Source organism: Lepus europaeus, chromosome 11, assembly GCF_033115175.1.
Source record: "Lepus europaeus isolate LE1 chromosome 11, mLepTim1.pri, whole genome shotgun sequence".
Classification (NCBI taxonomy): Eukaryota; Metazoa; Chordata; class Mammalia; order Lagomorpha; family Leporidae; genus Lepus; species Lepus europaeus.
The window spans coordinates 53,502,963-53,530,052 of NC_084837.1; the positions used below are offsets into that span (position 1 = coordinate 53,502,963).

The window sequence follows — 27,090 nt, forward strand, 5'->3', positions numbered from 1 at the left end:
GCTTTTCGTTTTTCCTGTTGGTTCACCCTCCAAGTGGCTGCTACAGCCGGCGCGCTGTGCTGATTTGAAGCCAGGAGCCAGGTGCTTCTCCTGGTCTCCCATGTGGGTGCAGGGGGGCCCAAGGACCTGGGCCATCCTCCACTGCACTCCTGGGCCACAGCAGAGAGCTGGCCTGGAAGAGGAGCAACCGGGACAGAACCAGTGCCCCAACCAGGACTAGAACCTGGTGTGCCGGTGCCGCAGGCGTAGGATTAGCCTAGTGAGCCGCGGTGCAGGCCATTTTGATTATTTTTAACATTTAATCATTACCTAAGATTTTTTAAAAGATTTATTTACTTATTTGAAAGGCAAAGTCACACACACACATGCACGCACACACATCGGGGGAGGGAGAGTCCACCCACTAATTCACTCTCAATGGCTGCAAGGGCTGAAGCTGGGTCAGACCAAAGCCAAGAGCCTGGAACTCCCTAGGTTTCCTACATGGGTTGCAGGGGCTCAACTATTTGAACCATCATCTGCAGTTTTCCCAGGCAACATTAGCAGGGATCTGGATCAGAAGTGGAGGAGCCAGGACTCAAATAGGCAAGCAGATAGGAGTTGGCAGCATCACAAGTGGCAGCAACCTACTGCATGAAAACACCAGCCCTGGCTCAGGTTTACATTCATGTTTATTTGTAATCCGACTCCACAAATAGCTACAAAAGCAAGAATGTCCTCTGGTTCTTTTCTGTATCCCTAATCTTAGACCATTCATTTAGTAAATGAACAAATATACTAGCTCATGGGTTCATTTCTCCTGCTCAGCAAAATTTGATTACCCATCTTGGTAATCAAAGCCATTCTTGGCTAGTGCTCCATCTTAGACATTGAAAGACTTTAAGCTTCCTTGGGACCAGTGCTGTGGCATAGTGGGTAAAGCCGCCGCCTACAGTGCTGGCATCCCATATGGGCGCCAGTTTAAGTCCTGGCTGTTCTACTTCTGGTCCAGCTCTCTCCTATGGCCTGGGAAAGCAGTAGAAGATGGCCCAAGTCCTTGGACCCCTGCCACCCACATGGGAGACCTGAATGGAATTCCAGGCTCTTGGCTTGGGCCTGGTGCAGCCCCAGCCATTGCAGCCATTTGGGGAGTGATCTAGCAGACAGAAGACTTCACTTCCTCTCTCTGTAATTTTACCTTTAAATAAATAAATATTTAAAAATACATGAAAATAGCCAAAATCAAACAGTCAATAAGCAAAATAGAATAAAAATATGAATATCAGAAGATAAAAAGAATATGAAAAATAAGAAATTAGCAATTCAGATAAAGTAAAGTTCCTTAAATAAACGCATGAACTTGGAATGGAAGTGAAAGTGAAAGCTAAAGGGAGGAGAAAGGATTTTTCAACCTGGAAACAAGAGAACGAGGGTAGATTAATCCAGAATAATATCAAATCTAATTTAGGCCAAAACTAAAAAGCAGGCAAAAAGTTTAAAGATAGGAAATTTCCCGTTTTTATTAAAGTCCAAAGTTACAATAGCAGAAAAAACAGGCATATAACCAGTGTTTGTTTAAAAAACGTCCCCTAGAAACAAAATATAATTAATGAAAAACAGAGGCTTATTTACAGGAGAGAAAGTCAACAGAGATCTAAGCCAAATCAAATTAGGCACAGGACAGAAAGAACAGCTCTCCTCCCTGTTTTCTTGTTTTAAAGAGGAGCTGGCAACATACCTCTTTGTCTCTATTCCCATTAGTAATCAAAAAAGGTTTTCGAAGTGGCTTAAAAAAAAAAGACTATATTCTTCTTTCGTTTTTAAACATTTTAAGGTGACAGACATGTATGCTTTGCATCAGACTTGAATCTTTAAGCGAGCACACTAATTTATTGATGTGAAAAGATCTCCAAGGCAAAGTAGAGCAGCAAGAAGTACCCCAGTACATAGAACACACAATCTACAGTGTATAAGAGAAGATAGATTTGTCAGGCACAGAAAGACAAACACCACGTGCCCTCCCTGTATGTTGAAGCTCGAAACGTAGAGAATGAATGGTGATTACTAGAGCCTAGGAAGGGTATGGGGGAAGGGAGGATGTGAAAGAGGATGGTTAACGGGTACAGGGGTGCGGTTGGAAGGCAGGAAGAGCTTCTGATGCTCTCCAGCACTGTAGGCTAACTGTGGTAGGCAACACTTAGTCGGCTCTTTCAACATCACTAGTAGAGAGGTTTTTTGAATGTTCCCAGCACAAAGAACTGGTCGATGTTGGAGGTGGTGGGTGTGCCAGTTACCCTCATCTGATCATTACACGGTGCAAACAGGTATCGAAATATTACATTGGACCCTGTAAATACAACTGTTATGTGTCAACTAAAAAATAAAAATATAGGGGCTGGCATTGTAGTGCAGTGGGTTGGGTCACTACCCGTGGCGCTAACATCCTATATGAACGCTGATCTGAGATTTGGCTGCTCCACTTCTGATCCAGCTCCCTGCTAATGTGCCTGGGAAAGCAGCTAAAGATGGCTCAGAATTGAGCCCCTGTCACACATATGGGAGATTTGGATGGAGCTCAGGGCTCCTGGCTTTAGCCTGGCCCTAGCCTTGGCAGTGGCAGCCATTTGGAGAATGAACCAGCAGGTGGAAGATCTCTCTGTCCCTCTCTCTGTAACTCTGCCTTTCAAATAAATAAATCTTAAATATGTGCATATATATGTATATATAAAATGTTAAGAAAAAGAAGAGAGAGAGAAGTGTGTGGCGCAGTGGGTTAAGCAGCTGTTTAGCAGACTGACATTCCATTTCCCAGTGCCTCGTCTGAGTCCCGGCTCTCTGCTTCCGATCCAGCTTCCTGCTAATGTGTATCAGAGGAAGCAGCTGATGATGACTCCACCTGTTGGGTCCCTGCCAATCACACGGGAGACCCAGATGGAGTTCCTGGCACCTTTCTTTGGTTTTGCTAGGCCCAGCCATTGTGGGGATTTGAGGAGTGAACCAGCAGATGGGAGATCTCTGTCTCTATCTCAGCCTTTCCAAGAAACAAAAACAAATTTTTAAAAATTATTTTAAAATAATGTTTAAAAGGAAGAATTTGTTTTTGTTCGTATTTGTACAAATTCTGGAAGAATGCCAAAGAAGCTGATAAGTCATTAGTGGTATGACGGAACAGGAAGGACGAGATGGAACGGAGGCTTTCGCTGCATGTATGCCTGTTCTCTGGCTGTTAAACCATGAGATTACACGGCCCATTCAAAATTTCACACAAAAAGAAAACTACTAATTGAATTTAAGCATGCATTTTCACTTCTAAATTAGTTTCACTCTCACCCCTACCTTTTATCCCATAACAACTTACTCTTTAAAACGTACAGATCTCAACGTAAGTAAAAAGTGAAACACTAAATCTAAACAACTGTACTATGCTACTCATGTTTAGTTAATTTTAGGTAAAAATAATTCTACCATCAAAACAAGCCTCTTTGCTTCCAGATGGGCTTCTTTCCATCAAATACCACACTGAGAAGTTCACTTCCAAGTCCGTTATGTCCAATAGTGACCATCTTGCTTAGAGAATAAGGTGTTTACACTTCAGCCTGAAATCATAACTCTGAACAGTCCCTTTCCATCTTACCTTCCACCCTTCCATTCATTTCTTCAATTTAACTATTGTGATCTGTGGAATGATTAAACATTCTTGAATCTGCCTGCATGTAGTGTCTTCCTTCTCTCTTTCCCATAAGGCCTAATTCAATGGGGCTGGCGCTGTGGCATTGAAGGTAAAGCTGCTGCCTGCAGTGCCAGCATCCCAAATGGGTGTCAGTTCAAGTCCTGGCTATTCCGATTCTGATCCAGCTCCCTGCTAATGGCCTGGTAAAGGAGCAAAAGATGGTTCAAGTGCTTGGGCCCCTACATCCATGTGGGAAACCAGGAGGAAGCTCCTGGCCCAGCTCTGGCTATTGTGGCCATTTGGGGAGTGAACCAGTGGATGGAACAGCCTTTCAAAAAGATAATTTTTTTTTTTTTTTAAAAAGGCCTAATTCAAGCTTTGTCAATCCTTGTCCCAATCTTTAGCCCCAGTGTTGGTTCTCTTCCCTGAATTCCTATAGCACACACCACCACTGACACCATGTTACACCTATTGCTATATTCATTTCTTCAAAGACTAGGCTATCTTCCTCCTAGTCAGAAGAGAAAGCAATTCTCAACAATGGCAATAATCAAAAGACTGGTAGTAGTTAGTCTTCAACAGGTGTAGAGGATACAACCCACTGGCCCTTGTTTTCTGTTTTTATGTAGACAGTTTTCCCTTTCTGCAGGTTCTGCACTGAGGATCAACAAATATTCAAAAAAAGAATTTTCATCTGTACTAAACATATATAGACTTTTTCTTTTCATTATTCCCAAAACAATATAACAATTTACATAGTGTTTTACATTGTATTAGGTGTTGTAAGTAAAGACTTAAAGTACACAAAGGATGTGCCTATGTTATATTCAGACACCATGCCATTTTTAGAAAGGGACTTGAGCACGCACAGATTTTGTTTTCCATGGAGAGGTCTTAGAACCAACCTCTCACAGGTACTGAAGGATGATTGTAGATCCTGTCTCACATCTAGATGGCAAGCACTTTGTCTTATGCTAATTTTTTTTCTTTTCTTTTCTTTGACAGGCAGAGTTAGAGAGAAAGGTCTTCCTTTTTCCGCTGGTTCACCCCCCAAAGTGGTCACTATGGCTGGCGTTTTGCGGCCGGCGCATTGCGCCGATCCGAAGCCAGGAGCCAGGTGCTTCCTCCTGGTCTCCCATGCGGGTGCAGGGCCCAAGCACTTGGACCATCCTCCACTGCCTTCCTGGGCCATAGCAGAGAGCTGGACTGGAAGAGGAGCAACCGGGATAGAATCCGGCGCCCCGACCGGGACTAGATCCTGGGTTGCTGGTGCAGGCGGAGGATTAGCCTAGTGAGGCACGGCGCTGGCCTGTCTTATGCTAATTTATATTATGGTTTTTAGGAAAATGTTTGACACAGCACATGGTAAAGAAACATTTGCTGATACTACCCAATCCTGCAAATCCCTCTAGAAAGGATTGGTCTCATCACTGGTTTTTCCAAGGATTTGCTTAGTTTAGGAGGCCCTCTAACACCCAGTTCCTTAATTTTGTACCATCATCCTCTTGCTCTCCTAAACTGGTATATTCAGTTTGGACTGGACTGGTTGGCATTTTCAAATCAAAGCCATTTGATAAACAAAATTTCATGTATCCATACAGTGGAATATTATTTGGCCATAAAAAAGAACAAAGTACTGGTACATGTTATGACCCAGATAAACTTTGAAAGTGTGCTAAGTGAAAAAACCCAGTAACAAAAGACTCACAATTCTATATTTAATTCCATTCATACGAAAGCCCAAACTAGATTATAGGGAAAGGAAGTAAATTAGTTGTTTCAGACTGTGGGTGGGTGGGAAGCAGATAAAGTTTCCTTCGAGATGATGAAATATCCTAAAATTAACTGTGGTGATGATTGCTCTTCTCTGTGAATATATTAAAAACTACTTTTACACTTTAAATAGTTAAATTTTTAATTTGAATTTTATATCAATAAAGTTTTTTTTTAAAGATTATTTATTTGAGAGGCAGGGTTATAAAAAGAGGAGGGAAAGGCAGAGAAAGAGAAGTATCCATTGGTTCACTCCCTACATGGGCACAATAGCCAGAGCTGGGCAGATCTGAAGCCAGGAGCCAGGAGCTTCTTCCGTGTCTCCCACAGAGTTCAGGGGCCCAAGCATTTGGGCCATCCTCCACTGCTTTCCCAGAGCATCAGCAGAGCTGGATCAGAAGTGGACATGAACTGGCACCCACATGGGATGCCAGCCCCGCAGGCAGAGGCTTAACCTACTATGTCACAGCACCAGCGCCTCTCAATAAAGACTTTTTAAAAAAGAAATTGAAGACAATTCACATCTTCACATAGTGAATATGAATTTAGTAGACCTACTTACTCCAAGTTGGAGTGCCGGAGCTGAACTCCCAACTCTGACTCCTGATTCCAGCTTCCTGCTAATGTGGACGCTGGTAGAAGGATGGTAGTTGAGATACTGCCACTGGAATTGAGAGACCTGGAGTGAGTTTCTGGCTCCTGACTTTGGTCCCCTGGCCACTGCAGATATCTGGGGGAGTAAACCAATGAGTGGAAGCTCTCTTTCTCTGCTTGCCAAGTAAATTTTCTAAAATTAAAACTAAAGATGTCCTTAAATGTTCCACACCTGTCTCCAGGACGCATTTTTCATGTGGCACAATTCTGGCCAAGAAGCAGATCAAAGATTGAAACCGAAAGAAAGCAAAGCATCAGCTGCTACACTCCTCTCATCTCCAGTTGCTGCCTGTGTCTTACAGATCTCAGCGCGCATGAGGGTGACAATGACTTACGAACTCGCCTAGTACTTTTCACAGTTCTGTGCCTTGGTTTACCCTGCTATAAAATCCTCTTCCTCTCTTCCATCCTTCAAGGCTAAACGCAAAGTTTTTTATGAAACTTTCCCTGGAGCTGGCACTGTGGCTCAATGAGTTAAGCTGCTGCTTGAGGTACCTGTATCCCATATGGGTGCCAGCTTGAATCCTGGCTACTCTACTTCCAATCCAGCTCCCAGCTAATGCACCTGGGAAAGCAGTGGAAGATGGCCCAAGTCCTTGGGCCACTGCACCCACATGGGAGCCCAGAAGAAGCTCCTGGCTCCTGGCTTCGGCTTGGCCCACCACTGGTCCAGCCCCGGTTGTTGCACCCATTTGAGCAGTGAATCAATCGACAGAAGGTCTCTCTGTGTCGCCTTCTCTCTGTAACTCTGCCTTTCAAACAAATCAATAAATCTTCAAAAAATATTTTTATTTATTTGAAAGGCAGAATTACAGAGAGAGAAAAAGAGAGATCTTCCATGTGCTGGTTCACTGCCCATGTAGGGCAGAGCCAGGACTCAAATCCAGGTACTCCAGTATGGGCCACAGGTGTCTCAAGCGGCATCTCCATGGCTTTTTATAGGTCAATTAAGCATTTTTCTTAGCTAAGCATGTTATACAAAGAGATATTCAGTACCTTGAATAGAACTGACCATAAGTGATCTCATTAGATGAACCAATTAAGTTCCATCTATTAGATGCACTGTGAAAGCTGGGAGCCAATTGCCTGAAGGTCCAGTGATGGATTCAGTGGTGGGTGGAAGTTCAAAGAATTGATGAAAAGTAGTGACAGGGGCACATAAAGATCCTTTGTGTGGAGCTCAGCTATGTAGGTCAGTTACCAAACAAAGGGTAACTTGAAAGACTTCTCAAAAGTTTCCTATCCAAAATACCTCTGCATATTATACCACCACCTACTGAAATGTCAGTCACCACTAGAGGCTCATCCGGCACTATCCCTGCCTGACACCCAGGCCAAAAAGGGTGGTGTGGTTTCCAAACATGCCAGCTGGCTGAACGCACACTGATAAGCAAAGATAATAGTGCAATGAGTCAACAGAGGGCAATGCTAACGCAGCATCGAGGGGAGGTTCCAACCATGCAAAAGCGAGAGAAAGAGGAGCTCAGGAAGGCAGGCAGGGCAGAGGTACTCACCACAGTCAGAGCGAGCAGAGCGCGGTGGCTGAAGTCAGAAGGAGTAGGGGAGAGAGGGGAAGCAAGAGGAAATACAATTAGAGACTAACTAAGGAAGTGGCAACTGGACAGAAGGGGAGATCAGTGAATGAATTTAAATATTCATGAGCAGGCAAGGAGTGAAACAGAAGGTAAGTGACAGGCGGCACTGAGGGAAGTGGTCACCGTGTGCCAGGAATGAGCCCTCCCTACTGTATCTCCGTTTGCCTTTCCTTCATCCTCCCATGCGGTTATCCCAGTTCTTAGCTACTTGACTCAGAAGTTGAGTCACATGACCTTTCATATCAATCTTGCCCTGAGCCCCAGCCTCACCCAAAATTGCAACAAAATGAATTATTTCATCTTCCTCTTTATTCTCAAAACAGTACGGTGTTAAATAAGGTCTAAGAGGTACTGGTCTAGGCCTTGTTTGGTCTCTAGAGAGGTAGGTGGGGCAGAACTGAACCCCCAGGAACATGAGAGCCTCGTCTCAAACAGCTAGTGGCACTGCTACACAAAGCTCAAAGGCCCAGGTCAAATCCTGAGCACACCCATGCACAGATGGAGGGCACAGGCTCCAGTTCCTGGGGTAGTCAGGAGGAAGGGAAGCAAACATCTTTGAGAAGACAGCTGGGCAAGAGGACCTGGCACTGGACTGTCTGGTGGGACAAAGGGGGGGGGGGAGGTAAAGGGTAAAGGTCTTCCTCTTCCTGCTACTACCTTAGGGCAGAGGCACATGACTCCAGCAAAGGGCCAAAGTAGATCGCCGTGACTTGGATCTCATCACAGAGATGCCTGACCCCACCAGGGCTGGTCAACTGACATTGCCAGGGAGTGGCACGCTAGCCATGAGGATGGAGACGAACTGTTCCAATTTCTGTGCGGCCTGTTTCCCAGCCTCCAGGACTTCCTCGTGATTGGCCTTCTCCAGGTTTTCATAATCCAAGATGACTTTGTTAGTGATGAGTGAGAAGCCAAAGACCCGAAGTCCGCAGTGCCGGGCAACTATCACTTCTGGTACGGTGCTCATGCCTGACGGGGAGAGAAGGCAGCCACCTGTCAGCACCCTCCATGCTCTTTTCCTCATCCTCACCCTCGGCTTCAGTCACGACTTCACTGTAAATTCTAAATTCCGAAAATGCATTCAAAGCAGCAACTAAATTAGTGTTGAGCTTATTGTTCTGTATTACTTGAAATAAGCGTAGCTTCCTAGGACTTTTTGCATCTGGTAGATTTTACCAATGCAATGCTTTATATCTATATTGATCTGTGGTAATGAGTCAGTCCTGTGGACACAGACCTGTCTTTCAGCCAGAGGTCCAGGAGACGGCTCCAGTGATCACCCCTCCCCCTTCAAGCCTCCAGCCAGAGGCCCCTTCTCACCGACAGCATCTGCCCCCAGCTTCTGCAGCAGACGACACTCGGCCACAGTCTCAAAGTTGGGGCCTGCGACCATCACATAGGTGCCCTCTTGGAGCTCTCGCTGCTCTCCCATTTGTTTCCAAGCGCTTAGAGCCTTCTGCCTCATGGTGCGGTCGTAGGCGTCAGACATGGCAGGAAAACGAACACCAAACCTAGGGCACAGAGTGATGATGACGCTAAGACAAGTCCGTGAGCCCCACGCGTGCAGAAGCGAAGGAGTGCGACACATACCTCTCCTCATTGGGCCCTCTGAGAGGGTTCTGACCACAGAAACCGGGCAGGTTGATGTGGTCGCGGATCAGCATGATGTCTCCAACCTCAAACTTGGGGTTAAGGCCTCCAGCCGCATTGGTGACCACCAAGGTGTCCACCCCCAGAAGCCGGAAAACCCGCACAGGGAACGTCACCTTAGAAACAAGAGATCAGAAGTAGTTTTCTCGAAATTTCCCACAGCCACCTATGCAGAGCTACACCAGAAAGTGAGGACTACAAGAAGGGTAGACAGTTCTCTCCCTTTTCCCAGATCCAACCTGGCTTCTGCCCCGGCTTACCTTCCAGAGTGGGTACCCTTCATACAGATGGAATCTGCCTTGCATCATCACACACGCTCTGCCATTCAGGAAGCCAAACACCAGTCGACCAGCATGACCTGGCACTGTGTACACAGAGTGGGGGAAATGAACGGCTTTAGACTTCATGCAACACATCCACTGAGCACCTGCTAGGAGCCACCACCGCTCAGCATGTTGAGGGGGGTAATTAAGCAAAAGATAGAATCTCTGCTTTCAGAAACTTTAAGTCTGGTGGGATAGATGTTAATTGCAATCACACAAGCACAACCTGATGAGTTATGAGAGTCAGAATGCTCAATGTGAACATACAAAGGAAAAAGGAAATGTTTGTTCAAGAAATTACAGAAGATGGGGCTGGCACTGTGGGTGGTGGGCTAAGCTTCTGCCTGTGGCGTCGGCACCCCATAGGGTGCCAGTTCCAGTTCTCTGCTATGGCCTGGGAAAGCAGTACAAGATGGTCCCAGTGCGTGGGCCCCTGCATCCACGTGGGAGACCCAGAAGAAGCTCCTGGTTTCAGATCAGTGCAGCTCTGGCCGTTGCAGCCATTTAGGGAGTGAACCAGTGGATGGAACACTTTTCTCCATCTCTCCCTGTCTCTGTAACTCTACCTCTCAAATAAATAAATAAATAAATTTTTGAAAAAAGAAATTACAAAAGAATGAGAAAGCCATATTATAAAAGTGAATAAAAAATAAAGCGGATAGCAGTGAACATAGTAGTTATAGGCCTCTCTCAAAAATGTCAAAATATTTCCCTGACTATACTATATGCCTCTTCATTCATTCCAGCAAGGGAACTCACAATATACTTGGGCTTCCTAAAGAAAAGACTATTTAACAAGGAAGAAAGAGGCTGAATTTGGACCTAGGCAAGGCTCCTTTCTTTTGTTTTCCCTTTGTCGTCTCTCTCACTTCAATATTTCCTTCTCTAACCCCTATTCTCACTTCTCCTTACCCTATTCTGATCTTGTTCAGAAGGTTTAAAAATATCTATTAAAACAAATAACCCTCCAGAGAAAAGAGGAAGGAGGACAGGATCTAAAAAAATTACTACATAAACCAAGGGAAATCAGTTATTTACAAAACTAATAAGTAAACCAAGTGAATGGTCCTTGTCCTTTTACTTGTCACTATTCCCGCCGTGGGTTTGTGGTTGCTTGTCTTTTTCTAAGTGTTAGTGCTTAGCCCAGCTCTCGCAGGACTTCCCTGTGCGTAAGGGGCTACCTGCCCCTTTCCCTCTCCTGAAGTCAGTGTGAATCAGGTGTTAGCATGCATATAGTAAGCTGCAGATGTCTGCAGAACACGGCACACCGCTGCTGTGCACCAGTGTGTGTCATATCCTAGGGCTGGAGCCAGAGCTGGAGGGATGGGGAAAGGCAGGAAGACATTGGACAGAGAAGGCCTGACTTTTTCCTGGGAGTGGCCACACTCTGCGTGTCCTGGAGGGCTGTTGGTGTGTGTGCCGATGATGGTTTATGGGAGGTGGCATGTGGGTGGCTTAACTCTGAGTCAGCCGAGCACAGGAAACATGGAAAGATGCCATCATAGTTCTACTGAAACACACACTTCCTATACCACATTTTTACTAGGAAATCTTCCATCAAACTCTGATTCTTTTTTTTTTTTTTTTTTTTTTTTTTTTTGGTCTCATATTTATCTTGGGCAAATGCTAGGTCACAGAGTAGTGAACGCTGGCCTTCCTGACAGTGACCCACAGAATCCCATCAGTATATACCCCTCAGCCCCATCCCAGCCTCCCCCGGGCAGTACCTGTACTTCGGGGAAAATTGGGTATCTCACTGTAGTCAAAGACCTGCGTCTCAGTTAATTTGTCAGTCAGACCTCCCAGCCCAGAGCCACAGATCACTGCCACTTGAGGTCGGTGCGTGGTGTGAGACAGGAGCCATTCTGCGGTGTTCTGATAATCTTCATATGTGAATCTAGGGGGAAAAATCAAAGTCAAAAAAGTGAGTTCTGCTCCCAGCCCATGGGTATTGGACAAATGATCAACAGTGAGGAAGGTTGGCAGGTACACGGAAGCAGCTGGCGATGGAGAAATTGGCTCCCAGGGAGAAGCCATACTATGCTTACCCACCCATTCAACCAGCCCTCTTTGAATTCAGCCCATTGAGAGCCAGACACGAACTCCCCTCCATTTGAGAACCTGACAATAGTTCATGAAGCTTGTGTCTTGACTAACAGCCCCTCCTCCGGTGTTGTTACCCATAGCAGATTTAATCTCCTTCTCAGTAAAAGATGACCCAAGGACTTGAGCCCTTGCCACCTATATAGGAGACCCAGATGAAGTTCCTGTCTCCTGGCTTTGACTTGGCCAAACCCTGGTTGTTTTGCCATTTGGGGGGTGAACCAGCAGATAGAATCTCTCTCTCATTCTTGTCACTCTGCCTTTCAAATCAATAAATCCTTTTAAAAATGGGATTAAGACCTTCCTGTGGGCAGTGACAAATCTAGTTCAATTTTCCTTAGGATTCTATCTATCCCCTAGGGACATATAAAATGTAATTACAGGGCTGGAGCCGGCTTGTAGCTCAGTGGGTTTAAGTTGTCGCCTGCGATGCCCGCATCCCATTTGGGGGTGGGGGTTGGCGTCCTGGTTGTTTTACTTCTGACCTAGCTCCCTGTTAAGACACCTGAGAAAGCAGAGGAAGATGGCTCAAGCACTTGGGCCCCTGCAACCCATGGGGGAGACCTGGATGGAGTTCTTAGCTCCTGGCTTCTGGCTCAACCACAGCTTGTGGTGGCCATCTAAGCAATGAACCAGGAGGTGGAAGATCTCTGTCTATCTCTCCCTTTCTAACTGTAACTCTGCCTTTCAAAAAATAATAACTTTTTTTTATGGTGCCGTGGCTTAACAGGCTAATCCTCCGCCTTGTGGCGCCGGCACACTGGGTTCTAGTCCCGGTGGAGACGCCGGATTCTATCCCGGTTGCCCCTCTTCCAGGCCAGCTCTCTGCTATGGCCCAGGAAGGCAGTGGAGGATGGCCCAAGTCCCTGGGCCCTGAACCCGCATGGGAGACCAGGAGAAGCACCTGGCTCCTGGCTTCGGATCAGCGAGATGCGCTGGCCGCAGCGGCCATTGGAAGGTGAACCAACGGCAAAAAGGAAGACCTTTCTCTCTGTCTCTCTCTCACTATCCACTCTGCCTGTAAAAAGAAAAAAAAAAAAAAAAAAGACTACCTTGAGGGCAAAAATAAATCCAATTTCCTTTTGTATCCTCACTCTCCAGTTCCTTCCTCAAATATTAAGGGCTAAATGTTTAAAGAAAAAGCACTGGAAACCTCCTAGAAGAGGTCTAGGTGCCATTCATAGTTCCCCTGGGTTCTTATTTCTGGGATATCCAGGCCCACATAGACCCCCTGACATATGAAATTGCAAGGGGTAATAATTCAAGACTAGGGACTAGGTAAACTAAGACTCAAAAAAGCAGACCTAATCCACAACACTGGTTGTCAAAGGCTAAACCAGATTGACGGCATATATTCTATGTATGTATTCTATACATTCTATGTATGAGCTTGTTACAAACACTGGCCCGCCCTTGCAGATGTGATAATTCTGGAGAGGCCAGAGTTCTCAGGTCTGTAAAGTAGCTCACATAATTCTGATTCCAAAGCCATGTTTGGGAACTTGGGTGTAGAAGGAAGCCAGAACTCAATGTAGATTCATGTCCCATTTGTCTTTTTAGGCAAATAACCTGTGCTTTAGGCAAGGTTATCTGCCCCATCTATTGTACAGGCTCAATTTGAAAGAGAATTTAAAACTTGCTGCCCAGCTCCCAAGGCTCTTTTCCACACGGCCTTGAACCTTTCCCCAGAATTCCTCCTGCCTGTGGTCTCCTCCCAGCCCCACCCCACCCACTTCCTACCTACTCCCATCTTTCCTCCTCTTCTCCAAGGCTCTTTGCCCTTGAGGGACCTGGCAGCACAATTATATTTTTTGACTTTTTAAAAAACTTTTATTTAATAAATATAAATTTCCAAAATACAGTTTATGGATTACAATGGCTTCCCCTCCCTACAACTTCCCTCCCACCCGCAACCCTCCCCTCTCCCTCTCCCTTTCTCCTTCCATTCACATCAAGATTCATTTTCAATTCTCTTTATATACATATATATATACATATATAATATATAGCATATATTAAGTAAAGCTTTCAGAGAATATTAGATATTACCCAGAATATTCAGCAATAACTCTGAACGTTTCTCACAGTTCCAAGTCCAATTCTCACAACCATCTGAGAAACCAATGATTGCCTTCAGAAGTGGAACTGAGGTGTGGCAGGGCTGAAAACAACTAGCCCAGCCAACAGAGGCAGGTCCCCCTCTCCAAAGCGGAGTCCAGGAAAGCAGATATTACAATACACAAGGCTGCGGGTGGGGATGGAGCTGGGGTGGGTGTGGGAGCAAAAGTGCCCGGAGATGAGAAGAATGAGGTTGGTAAAAAATTAACGTATCTCCAAGAGGTGCAAAGGAAACGAAGTGTGAAGTGTGGAGCAGCCGCCACCTGGCATGACTAGTCCCAGTTCATGGGCTTCCTTGTTGGCACTCAGTCCTCGCAGGAGTATCCTGGATCCTCCCTGGGCATCCAGAAGTCACTGGGATCCCTAACGCTGGGGACTTAGCCTGGAAATCCCAGGACCAACGCGCGGAGAGGGGCTTCCCTAAAGGTGTAAGGGTGAGGGTCGGGAGATGGAGTCTTGCGAAGCTCCTTAAGAATTTCCGTCTTTACTTCATTTCCAATTGATTAATTTGACTTCCAATTTGGAGGGGGGAAAAAAAAAAAGAGCTGGCCAAGGGAGGCGGGCAGTATTTTCTCTAACGGAGGAACTCCAGTTTCAGACACAAAAAGCACCTCGTGGCTTTCCTGAGACCCTGGGACGAGGGGGGCGCGACGTCCGCCCTGGGACGAGGTGGGTCTTACGCCCGCCTCGCCACTTGCACCTTAACACACGCACGCGCGCTCACACACAACGGTTCCTTTTACGAGCAGCTCAGGCCACAGTAACCTGTCCCCTTCCTGCTCCGGTGGCACCACCCTAGCTCGATTCCCGCGTGCGCCCCTAACCGTGCCGTCGCCTGGCCCCGGACACCCAGGCTCCGTGCCAGGCCTCTGCATCTCCGAGGCACTCGCTCCCTCGCCCGGTCCCCTCGGGGCCCAGGGTGCCAAGTTTCCCAAGCTTGGGGACAGCCACTTCCCCCTCCCCAGGGGCCCCTAGGGTCCTCTGGGCCTGGTGCCCGGCTCACCCGTCCTCCATGGTCGCGCTGCCGCCCTCCGGTCGAGCCTTCGCCTCGCTCCTGCCGTCTGCGCGGCGGTGGCCGGGTCCGGTCGGCACAGTAAGTGCACTGTTCTCCGGGCGCTGGCTTTTATCCCCGGCCCGGGAGTCCCCAGCCAATGGCAGCCGAGCTCGCGGGCCGGCCCCGTCGCCATGGCGACACAGCCCGATTCAAGCGCCCTAGGCGGGGCCTTAATCCTAAACCGAGTTCCTTTTCCCGGCTCTGGTCCCTCTTCGAACCGCCCCGGGGCGTCCAGCATCTCATCCCTGCACCCATTCAGTCCTCCGGGCCAGGCTTCGAAGCAAAGAGGCCTAGAAGCCGCGAGAACAGCACGCGAACCCGCAGACCCGCTCCCGGCCGTGTCTACAGCAAATGCTGAGAAAATTTGGACAGAGAAAATTTCAAACCTTGGATAGCGCAACCCCAGAATAAAATGAAGTGAGTCAGTGTCTGCATCGCTTCCTGGACGAGGGAAGCAGAGTCTCCTGTGGCAACCCTGTGACTGGAGGTTGCAGCGTTTGGGAGAACGAACGCATCCAGGCCCGGATAAAGGGAAGAAAAAGTTCTACGGCAAGAATTCCTGCGTCCTAGACACAGAGAAAGGCTGGGGGCGGGAGGGAGGGAGGATGCGGACAATTCCTTGATTTCCTCGGATACAAGCAATACAGATAACTAGAGAAAGACCTGCCCCAAGATGAAAAATTCACAACAAGAGTACATAAAGTCTTGGTGAGAATTCAGCCATTTTCTTCTCCCTAGTTTTATAAATTTCACCTACCTCGCGTCAAATGACAAGTCAACGGCCCCTGCTTCGCTGTTGGAATTGTCCACCTGTCCTGAACTCTAAAGGTTGATGCTTGCCATTTTACCCATCACCATAGCACGAGTCACTGTTTTCCAAGCTGGTTTTTCCCATGCATTTAACAAATATTTTTAGCATCTACTATGCACCTGAACTCTTAGAGCTATGGACATAATTCCAAAACAGTATTGGTATAGAAAAAAAGAACAAAAAACAAAAGTATGTAAAGAAGTGAGCCCAATGCCAAATAGATAGATTTTTCTGGCACATAGTTGTTTTATTATTGTCCTTATACATCCCATAATTTTAGCAAAGGTAACCAGAGGATGACTAAAGCTAAAGATTCACTTTACTAATGAGACTATGAAGTATTGAAACATTGAAGACATTGTTTTCAAGGAGGGAGATCAGTCACAGGTAAAAAAAAAAAAAAAAGGCCAGGAAAATATCTATGCATTTGATTACTGAAGATGTTTTTTAAATGCCCCAAATCTAGGCCGGCGCCGTGGCTTATGGCACCGGCACACCGGGTTCTAGTCCTGGTGGGGGCGCCGGATTCTATCCCGGTTGCCCCTCTTCCAGGCCAGCTCTCTGCTATGGCCCAGGAAGGCAGTGGAGGATGGCCCAAGTCCCTGGGCCCTGAACCCGCATGGGAGACCAGGAGAAGCACCTGGCTCCTGGCTTCGGATCAGCGAGATGCGCCAGCCACAGCGGCCATTGGAGGGTGAACCAATGGCAAAAAGGAAGACCTTTCTCTCTGTCTCTCTCTCTCACTATCCACTCTCCCTGTAAAAAAAAAAAAAAAAAAAAAAGTCCCAAATCTAATCCAGTTCACACAAAGTCAGGACTGGAGCTTGATTATAACTAAGAAGTGCAAACCTATCCAACTCACTTTAGTGGACTCTACCTGAAGTGAGTGTGTGCAAACAAAAGATGGTCTGTGATATTTCTACAAAATGAAAACTGGGGCAAGGCTTAGTCTTCCGCAGTGTTCCTCCAGCAGCCTGTGAGGAATAGTCAGTATGTATGAGGGATTTAAAAAATAAGTTTATCTTGGTGAAATACGTTTTGAAATCCATGTGCTTGCTTTAAATAATATGCACTAAAATTCACATAAAAAAGGGAAAATACATTCACATAAAAAAGGAAAATAATACGCACTTTCTATGAACTTTTTGAGGACTCCTTGTATATAAACATCCTACCAAAGAAATGCACATTTATGTGACTAGCAAAGACAGTTTCCCAGACCACATCTTGGCCAGGGTGATATAACCTTCTGAAGTTCATGACATACTTAACTCTCTGATCCAAGTTCAATAACCTTGTTTCTGAATACACTTAGGCAGTCAATCTCTTTAATTGTGTACTACAAATAGTCTTTTCTTTTTTAAAAAAATAAACAGTATGTTATCATTATCTGTAGTTGCCCTTCTGTGTGATGGAACCCTAGAACTTCTTACTCCCATCTAGCTATAATTTAGTTCCCACAAATCATGCTTTCCTGTCCCTTCCTTCCCACTTCTCTCCCCCGTCTCTAGCAGGCCTCTGCAGACCACATCTTTATTTGTGATCTATCAAACAAGGGCACCCAATCTCTGGGGGATATTAAACCCTACCTGGGGTCCTGTCCTACACCTGTCCTTGGCAAATCATTTTTACATCTCTTACTTTCCTCAAAGGGTTTCAACTACTAAAGGGTATAGATTGGGGTATTTTATGAACACAAAGCCTTGATGGCCAAATGCCAAAATTGCCCAATAAATGCCTATTATTTTCCTGGAGGCCATCTCAAACCAAATCCCCACACTCTATTCCTATAAGATTGCTTTGATCTGTTTTCTTTTTTAAAAGACTTATTTATTTATTTGAAAGTCAGAGTTACACACACAGAGAGAAGGAGAGGCAGAGAGAGAGAGAGAGAGAGAGAGAGAGGTCTTCCATCCACTGGTTCACTCCCCAGTTGACCACAACTGGCTGGAGCTGCGGCGATCTGAAGCCAGGAGCCAGGAGCTTCTTCCGGGTCTCCCACGGGAGTGCAGGGGCCCAAGGACTTGGGCTATCTTCTACTGCTTTTCCAGGCCACAGCAGAGAGGTGGATCAGAAGTGGAGCAGCCGGGACTCAAACCTGTGCCCATATAGGTTGCCAATACTGTAGGCAGTGGCTTTACCCACTATGCCACAGTACCTGCCACACTTTGATCTGTTTTCAACACCCCAGTCTAGACTTCCCAGTTCACAGTGCTCTTAGGTTCTCAAAATATTTCACAGCACTTCTAGGTCAAAAGAAATACTTAACAGTTTTCTTTTGTTTTTGTTTTGACAGGCAGAGTGGACAGTGAGAGAAAGTGACAGTGAGAAAGGTCTTCCTTTTCTATTGGTTCACCCCCCAATGGCCTCTGCACCACGCTAATCCGAAGCCAGGAGCCAAGTGCCTCTTCTGGTCTCCCATGCGGGTGCAGGGCCCAAGCACTTGGGCCATCCTCCACTGCACTCCCGGGCCACAGCAGAGAGCTGGACTTTTAAGTAATTTTCTCCTGAAGGCTTACTAGTCATTTGGAAAAAAAAATATGCACAAACTAAAAGAGAAAAAAATTTATTTTATTCTTAAGAAAACTACAAGTACTTACTCATGGGATATATGCACCTACTTGACACTGTACAATTTCTCAGACATTGGAATCCAACCTAGCCACCCTGATTTACTGTTCCATGCTATTTTCCACACAGTATTATTATCAGAACCATCTCCTAAAACCAGTTTTGCAAAGATATTTTGTCATCAGAAGGAATGTAGCATAAACTAATGCTCAAAATTTGAATTATCTCAAGCTACTAATTCACACGGTGGACAAGAACTTTAAAATATTGCTACCTTTACCTTTAGTTTAGTTTTAAAAATATTCCATGGTGTCTGTGTGAGTTTATACCTTGGCACAGAGTTTAGAATCACAGCCACAATTATTCCATTTCTACTTCATCTCTGAATTTATGGAGTGTAAATGAATGGCCTCTGTTATCAAACTATCTGTGTATGAATTCCCTCTCTCTCCCATGCTTATCAGCCATGTGCGCTTAGGTAAGTAAATTCCTACTGTGCCTCAGTGTTCTTATCTGTAAAGTGGTGATAATAATAGTGCTTACTATTGTATAAAGATTATATAAATACCTGTTCAGTGTTTCCACTGTGCCTAGTGTTACAATAAACACATAGGAAATGACGGTTCTTCTTATTTCCTCCTCTCTCTGAGTTTCTCTCTTTTCTAGACCCACCTAACCATGAACTGCATCAAAAGATCAACACCAACTGGAGTAGTACACTGTGAGAACAGTAGTTTCTAGTCATAGCTGGCTATTTAGACATAATAAAGCTAAATGAGATGAAATGATAGTAAATATTCCGTGTCCTAGTCATGCTAATTACATTTCAGCTGCTCAAGAGCACAAGTGGCTCCCTCACACATGACATAGAATGCTCCTATCATCGCAGAAAGTCCTACTGCAGAGCACTGTCCTTAGCTTTTCTAGTCACCGCTGTTCTGTTTCCACACAGCAGAACCCGTAACTGTGATGTACTCTGTACTTTTGGCATAAGGATAATTTTAGGGTTACTGTAGTCAGGAACCAAACAATCCCCAACCTTAGTGTGATGACAATTCATTTCTGCCTTATTATCTTTTTCTTTTTTTTTTTTTTTACAGGCAGAGTGGACAGTGAGAGAGAGAGAGAAAGGTCTTCCTTTTGCCATTGGTTCACCCTCCAATGGCTGCCGCGGTAGGCACGCTGCGGCCGGCGCACCGCGCTGATCCAATGGCAGGAGCCAGGTGCTTCTCCTGGTCTCCCATGGGGTGCAGGGCCCAAGCACTTGGGCCATCCTCCACTGCACTCCCTGGCCACAGGCAGAGAGCTGGCCTGGAAGAGGGGCAACCGGGACAGGATCGGTGCCCCGACCGGGACTCGAACCCGGTGTGCCGGCGCTGCAAGGCGGAGGATTAGCCTAGTGAGCCGCGGCGCAGGCCTCTGCCTTATTATCTTTTCTTCTCTCCTCTTATCATTCCTTTTATCTTCAGAAGGACTCTTACGTCCAGGCATATACTTTAATATGCCCATCCTCTATCTCCAAGATCAAAGAAACTGAAAACAGAAGTGGCAGGGACAGGTTCTACAGACACTCCATGTTGTTTTGTGGAGGGAGATGTCTTCAGATAGTGACTTATATTATAAACAATTACAGGAGCTAGCACATTCTGTAATCTTTTTGTAAAAGAAAAAAAAGGTATGTATTTGTTTAGTTTACATACTTGAAAGGCAGAGAGAGAGTGAGAGAGAGACAGAGAGTGAGAAAGAGAGAGTTCTCCCATTTACAGGTTCACTCCCCAAATGCCTGCAACAGCTAGCCTCTAGGAAGTCAATCTAGGTCTCCATGTGGGTGGCAGAGACCCTTGTCTTTTCTAAGTCTGGGCCCTCTTGGCTGTGCCTCCCTCAGTGGCAGGAACAACCAAGTAGGGAGAAAGGACAGGCTTGTATCTTCAATTCCAAAGACCGTGGCTCCCAAATAGGGACGCTATCTGTTCATCAACAGAAAGGATTTAAACAAAACAAAACAAAACAAACAACTGGGGCCCAGTGGCCAGGAAGGCAAAACACAAGGGAGCAAAGGCCCAAAGAAACTAAGGTAAGTAATCCCTTACAGCCAGGGTACACTCTATTCTACACCAACAGCTCATCTTGTTTACCCTTCATCTTGGTTAATTCACTTTGCATATTACCAGGAACATTCTTTACCCAGGAAATGGATTAATGGACTGTGTTGTTTCCATACAGGAACGGGAAAAGGAAACAGGGGTATGTGAAATCTGTGGGAAGAGAACTCAAATCTTACACTGAGTCCTCTAAGTCAGGCAGATGTTTCACACTCTACTCTACCCATTCACACACTGTACTAGTTACTACTTGGTTGGAAGCCAGAAGAAAAATGCTTCTAGGCCGGTGCCACGTCTCAATAGGCTAATCCTCCACCTGCGGCGCTGGCACCCCTGGTTCTAGTCCTGGTCGGGGTGCCGGATTCTGTCCCGGACGCTCTTCTTCCAGTCTAGCTCTCTGCTGTGTCCCGGGAGTGCAGTGGAGGATGACCCAAGTGCTTGGGCCCTACACCCGCATGGGAGACCAGGAGAAGCACCTGGCTCCTGGCTTCGGATCAGCGTGGTGCAGAGGCCATTGAGGGGTGAACCAACGGAAAAAGGAAGACCTTTCTCTCTCTCTCTCTCTCTCTCTCACTGTCCACTCTGCCTATCCAAAAAAAAAAAAAAAAAAAAAATGCTTCTAGATCTTTAAAGTTTCCCTTTCATATCCTCCTGTTAAGGACTGAATTGTGTCCCCTGCTCCCCCCTCCCCATACTCATATGTTGAAGCCTACCACCATTTTGCCTGTATTTGGACATAAGGCCTTTAAAGAGCTAATTAAGATTAAGCGAGGTCACGGGTGGGACCATAGTCCAAGAGGACTGATGTTCTTATAAGAAGGGGCAGAGAAATCAGGGTCACAGCAAGAAGGTGGCTTCCTGGGGTGGTTGGCAGAGCAGTTAAGAGGCTGCTTGGGAAACTCACATCCCATACAGGAGTGCCTGGATCTGAGTCCTGGCTCTGTTTGAGTGCAGCTCCCTGCAAATGTGCACCCTGGGAGCTGGCAGATGATAGCTCAAGTACGTGGGTCTCTGCCATCCATGGAGACCCAGTCTGTGCTTTGGGCTCCTGACTTTGACCTGGCCTAACCCTGGCTGATGTGGGCATTGGGGAAGTAAAAAAGCAGATGGAAGTTCTTTCTTTATGTCTCTCTGCCTTTCAAATAAAACAAAGGCAAACTTCTGCAAGCCAAGAAGAGAAGTCTTAAGAGAAACAAACCTACTCATACCTTGATCTTGGATTTCTAGTCTCCACAAGTGTGAGAAAATAAGTATCTGTTGTTTCAGCCATCAAGTTTGTAGTGATCTGGGATAGCCATGCTAGCAAACTAAGAATCCTCCATAGCCTGATTTTTCTCAATCAAATAAATCATAAGTAAAACCAGGCAATATTTGATACCCAGCATTTACCAGAGATAATAACAAAGTGATTTACTCATATAATATAGGCACCAACCAGTCAGAACTAATGCCAGCCACACTGATGTGCCCCAGGTGAATTTCTACCCCGCTTGGAATTGTAGCTAACAATATTTGATAAATACCTAGGAGATTTATCTCGACAGGGTATAATTTAGTCAATTAATTTTATGACCATTTATCACACAGCTTCTACATGCCAGGCATTGAGCAAGAGACGACTCCATTCCAAGCAACTTGCTCCCTGCTACCTCTGTACTTCTGCCCTTTGCAATCTGCAGAGCAGATTATAGAAGCGTAAAACATTAAACCATAAACCAGAGGATCTTGGTTTTAGTTCTGTTTTAACTTTTCACTCTGCATAAATGACTATATCTTACAGAGTCTTAGTTTTCACATCTGTGAAGTACAGATAGTCTTGGCAAGCCAGGTGTACTGGGTAAACCTGCAGCCTGCACTGCTGGCATCCCATATGGGTGCCGGTTCAAGTTCTGGCTTCCCATGTCTAATCCTGCTCCCTGCTATGGCGTGAGAAAGCAATGGAATATGGCCCAAGGCCTTGGGCCCCTGCACCTGCGTGGGAGACCTGGAAGAAGCTCCTGGCTCCTGGCTTCAGGTTGGCCCAGCTCTGGCCATTGCAGCCATTTGGGGAGTGAACCAGTAGATGGAAGACCTCTCTCTCTCTCTCTTTCTCTCCATCCCTCCCCTCCCCACCTCTGCCTTTCTGTAACTCTGCCTTTCAAATAAATAAATATTAAAAAAAAGTTAGTCTTGGCTTGTCTGTTCATGTCACAGTGTGTTCTGAAATCCAACAGTACAGATATGAAAGCACATTATTAACTGTGAGCAAGTTACAAATGCTACCACGACTCTTTGTATCCATCTGCCTGTTGACTTAGTCAAGACAGAACTCAAATCCAAGTTATCCACGCACAACAATGTAATCATTTTTCCTTATATTTTAAACATTTTCTCTGGCTGTTCTAACTAGCAGAAGTCATCTCTTCTTTCCCCAAACTTGTGTTACATTGTTTAATTAATTTGTTATGAAGTATGTGCTGTCTCATAAATTTCTAGTAATGACATTTTTTCCATGTAATAAAAGATCACTAGTGTCAATATTTTACATTTTCAATGTTTACATTATTATGTCTCCTGGCCCTGAATATAAGTTTCTTATGGAAAGGAACTCGCTTCTTGTCTTTCACAAGGAGTAGATATCTAGGCAGTATTTGTAGATGTATTAGCTGCTGAGACTCTGCCCATTTACAGTAGTTTGAAAAATATGGCCTCAATCGTTGGCAGCTGTTCTCATAAGGAAGTGAAGCCTGCTTCTGGGCAGGCTTTATTACCTGCCATGACCACCAGAAATGGTAATGAAGTTGTGATAGTGTCAGAGCCTAGACCTGAAGATGCTTTGCTTCTCTCTCTCAGATCATTACCTGAAGAATCAGCACACTATAAAAAGCCTAGCCATGGGGACAGAATTGGGGTGCAATGGGTTAAGCAGCTAGCATTCCATATTAGAGTGCTGGTTTGAGTCCTGGCTTCTCTGCTTCTGATCCAGCCAATGTGCCTGGAAAGAATACTTGGGCCCCTGCCACTCAGGTGGAAAACCAGGATGGGGTTCCTGGCTCCTGGTTTCAGGTTTCAGCTTGGCCTAGACCTGGCTGTTATAGCCACTTGGGGAATAACCCAGCAGATGGGAGATTAAATCCCTTTATTGCTCTGCTTTTCAAATAAATAAATGATCTTTTTTTTTTGTTTGGTTTTTAAAGATTTATTTATTTGAAAAGGGGAATTACAGTGAAAGAGTGGGAGAGACAGATTTTCCATTTGCTGGTTCACCCTCCATGTGGCAGCAATGGCCGGAGCTGGGCTGATTCAAAGCCAGAATCCAGGAGCTTCTTCTGGGTCTCCTACGTGGGTGCAGTGGCCCAAGGATTTGGGCCATCTTCCACAAGTTTCCCAGGTGCATTAACAAGGAGTTGGATCGGAAGTGGAACAGCCAGGACTCAAACCAGTGCCACATGGGATGCCAGTGTTGCAGGCAGCAGCTTTATCCACTACACCATAGGGCCAGCCCCTAAATAATCTTTAAAAACAGAGGCCCAGCTGAGACAGACATAGGACTACCACACATGTGAGTGAGGCCCTCCTGGACCAGTTAGCTGCTTTCAATCACCTTCTGGCTGCATGTTTATGGAAGTAACATCTGTGACTCCCCTAAAAGTGCTTTGCCCTGAACTGAAGGTCATAGGTGATTAGTGCTTCTGCAGAACAATGGCGCCTTCCAAGGGAATTTTAGGGCTGAGGACCTGAAGGGCCTTACTCTCAAGTGGTTTCACAAGGCCACCACAAAACACACTAAACACTGGAGTTAAGGGAAAGGGTTTATTGATGGGGGAAATCTGACAGGCCAGAGGGAAGGGGCAAAGTGGGAGGGGGGGTTTGAGAGAGAGAGGTCCAGAGAGAGCATGTGTTGTGGGAAGCAGGTCCTGTTGTCCCTTTGCTGGGGGCAGGGAGTAGGAACAGCAAATCCCATCAGGGTTGGGCTGGAGTTGACACCTGTGGTTGGGCCACCTGGTCACCTGGCTTCCAGCAATGGTGGTGGAGGGGCTACAGCCTAGAATGGTGTCCAGGACATAAATTGTCACCATTTTACTAACAGGTTTCATCATAAGAGCACTTTATGAGCAACTGCACTTCCCTTAATCCTTTCCCACACCTGCCTGGGCACAGCTTAGTCTGGGATTAAGAGGCATCTAAAAGTATTTTCAGGGATTATTTCATCATACCTCACATATTTGTCAGAGAAGATATTTTCCTGTTGGTTAACATGTACTTCATTTAGTTCCCATTCACACACCTCTATATTTAACCTAAATTAAAACATCACCTAAAGCCAAAACTACAAAAAGAAAAAAAAAAAATCAACATGAGACATTTCTACTCAGCCACTCCAGTGGGATCCTTGGTATTCCATTCTCCATCTCTCTCCTCAGTTTTATATAGATAAAACTAGATTTAAATGAACATCAAATATAACTTGGATGAGGGTAGGGGAGTCACAAAAGCAGTTTTGGGGTTGTATGTATAACCAGGGTATGAGTAATGAAGCCTATGCAACCCCAAAGTGAATACTTGAGCATTTGTGTGCCATCTTTTTTTTTTTTTTTTAAAGATTTATTTATGTATTTGAAAGGCAGAGATAGAGAGAGAAGAAAGATTTTAAAGATTTATTTACTGGGGCCCGTGCTGTGGCATAGTGGGTAAAGCCGCTGCCTGCAGTGCTGGCATCCCATATGGGTGCCGGTTTGAGTCCCCGCTGCTCCACTTCTGATCCAGCTCTCTGCTATGGCCTGGGAAAGCAGTAGAAGATGAACCAAGTCCTTTGGCCCCTGCACCCACATGGGAAAACCAGGAGGAAGCTCCAGGTACAAGGCTTCTGACTGGCACAGCTCCAGCTGTTGTAGCCAACTGTGGAGTGAACCAGCAGATGGAAGACCTCTCTCTGCCTCTCCTTCTCTCTCTGTGTAACCCTGACTTTCAAATAAATGAATAAATATTTTAAAAAGGATTTACTTATTTATTTGAAAGGCAGAGATACCTAGAGAACCATCTTCTGGTTCACTCCCCAGATGGCTGACCCCATTTGTGTGCCATAAAAGCAGGAAGAGCAGCCGACTAGCCTGTCTCTTTTAGAGCTATAATCCCTTCCCTAGGCTGTGTCAAGAAGTTCTTTAGTGGGACCCACATTGTATGTAGCATAGTGTGTAAAGCCACCTCCTACAATGCCAACATCCCATATGGGTTCCAGTTTGAGATCTGGCTGCTCCACTACTGATTCAGCTCCGTGCTAATGTGCTTGGAAAAACAGCAGCAAATGACCCAAGTGCTTGAGCCCCTGCACCCACTTGGGAGACTTGGAAGAAGCTCCTGGCTCCTAGCTTTGGCCTGGCCCAGCCCAGCCATTGCAGCCACTTGGGGAGTGAACAAGTGGATGAAAGATTTGTCTATCTCTTCCTCTCTTTGTGTGACTCTTTCAAATAAATAGATCTTAAAAAAAAATTGTAAAAAAGTTTTTTAGTTAAGTGGAAGTGGAAGACCTAAAGGCTGGAAGGACACTAGCTTCTAAGTCTAAGCTGGTCTGGGAAAAGCAATCAGAATACATGTGAAGTGTCTAGCTCCTGTCCCACAGCTTCTGGGACAGAGGTGGAGCCTCATTTTATATCTCTGAGGCTGGCTGCATTGTCTTCAATGTTGGGCTCAGTGGAGAGGCTTCTAGCCAAATTGGTCACCGTCTTCAGAGTTCACTTTTTTCTCAATTTCCTGTTGTTTCCCATACTTAAGCCTGTCACAACTGGGTTATGACTTGAGTAAAACCCAGCTGTGGTTCAGGATGCCATAAAAACCACATGACACCGCTGGGGAGGGAAGAGGGCTGGCAGGGCACTGCCCCTTTGCTTATTGGTTGACCCTCAAGGTTACACTTGTTTCTGGGAAGGGGTCAGGCAGAATGCTTATCCCAGGGGTTCTTCAGGAAAAAGCAGTCATCTCAGCACTATTCTCAAAGAGACTCCACCTCTCATAGAACTGAAAATGCTGCCATTCTTAGCAACCAGATATTTCCTAAGAGCATGTACTCAGGACTACCTCCCTTTGACATCTTGGTATCTGTGGATGAGGTAGGGGGTGGGGAAGATGGCTTGGTTCCAGCACCCATGAGAATACCAATCTCTGTGGATGCTCAGGTCCCTTACATAAAATGGCACAGCACTGCAATTTAACATATGCACTATCTCCTGAATACTTTAAATCATTCTTCAATTACTTCTAATACCTAACACAATGTAAATGCTATGTAACTTGTTATGTTGCATTACTTAGAGAATAACAACAAGGAAAAAAGTGCACATGTTCAGTCAGACAAATCTTTCTTTCTTTGAAAGATGGATTGACACAGAGAGATTTTCCATCCACAACAGCCAACAACAGCCGGGGCTGAGCCAAGCCAAAGCCGGAAGGCTTTGAGTAGTAGCATCTGAGTAGCAGAGACCCAACTGCTTAAGACATCACCTCATGTATCAGAGGGTGCATTAGCAGCAAGCTGGACGGGAAACAGAAGGAGTCAAACCCGGGCCCATATAGGATGGGGGCAACACAAGCCAGGCTTAAATGCTGTTGCAACAACCACTCCACGGATGAGGACACCAAAGATACCAAGGACCCATCTCCACTCTCCTTTCCTATAATTATGGTGCTCTCCCGATCTTGTATTTGCCTAAC

The 27,090-nt window shown here is 45.8% G+C and overlaps 1 protein-coding gene across 1 annotated transcript; it reads right to left on the reverse strand.

Annotated features, from left to right (window-relative positions):
- Window positions 1-1,477: 1,477 nt before the first annotated feature.
- On the reverse strand, window positions 1,478-14,972 carry PNP (purine nucleoside phosphorylase). Its single transcript, XM_062205532.1, has 6 exons — window positions 14,869-14,972; window positions 11,372-11,541; window positions 9,582-9,685; window positions 9,262-9,437; window positions 8,992-9,182; window positions 1,478-8,640 (listed from the first exon to the last, which is right to left on the reverse strand). Exons 1-6 carry the CDS (start codon window positions 14,877-14,879, stop codon window positions 8,423-8,425), a joined length of 870 nt encoding a protein of 289 aa, XP_062061516.1. The 5' UTR covers window positions 14,880-14,972; the 3' UTR covers window positions 1,478-8,422.
- Window positions 14,973-27,090: the final 12,118 nt, after the last annotated feature.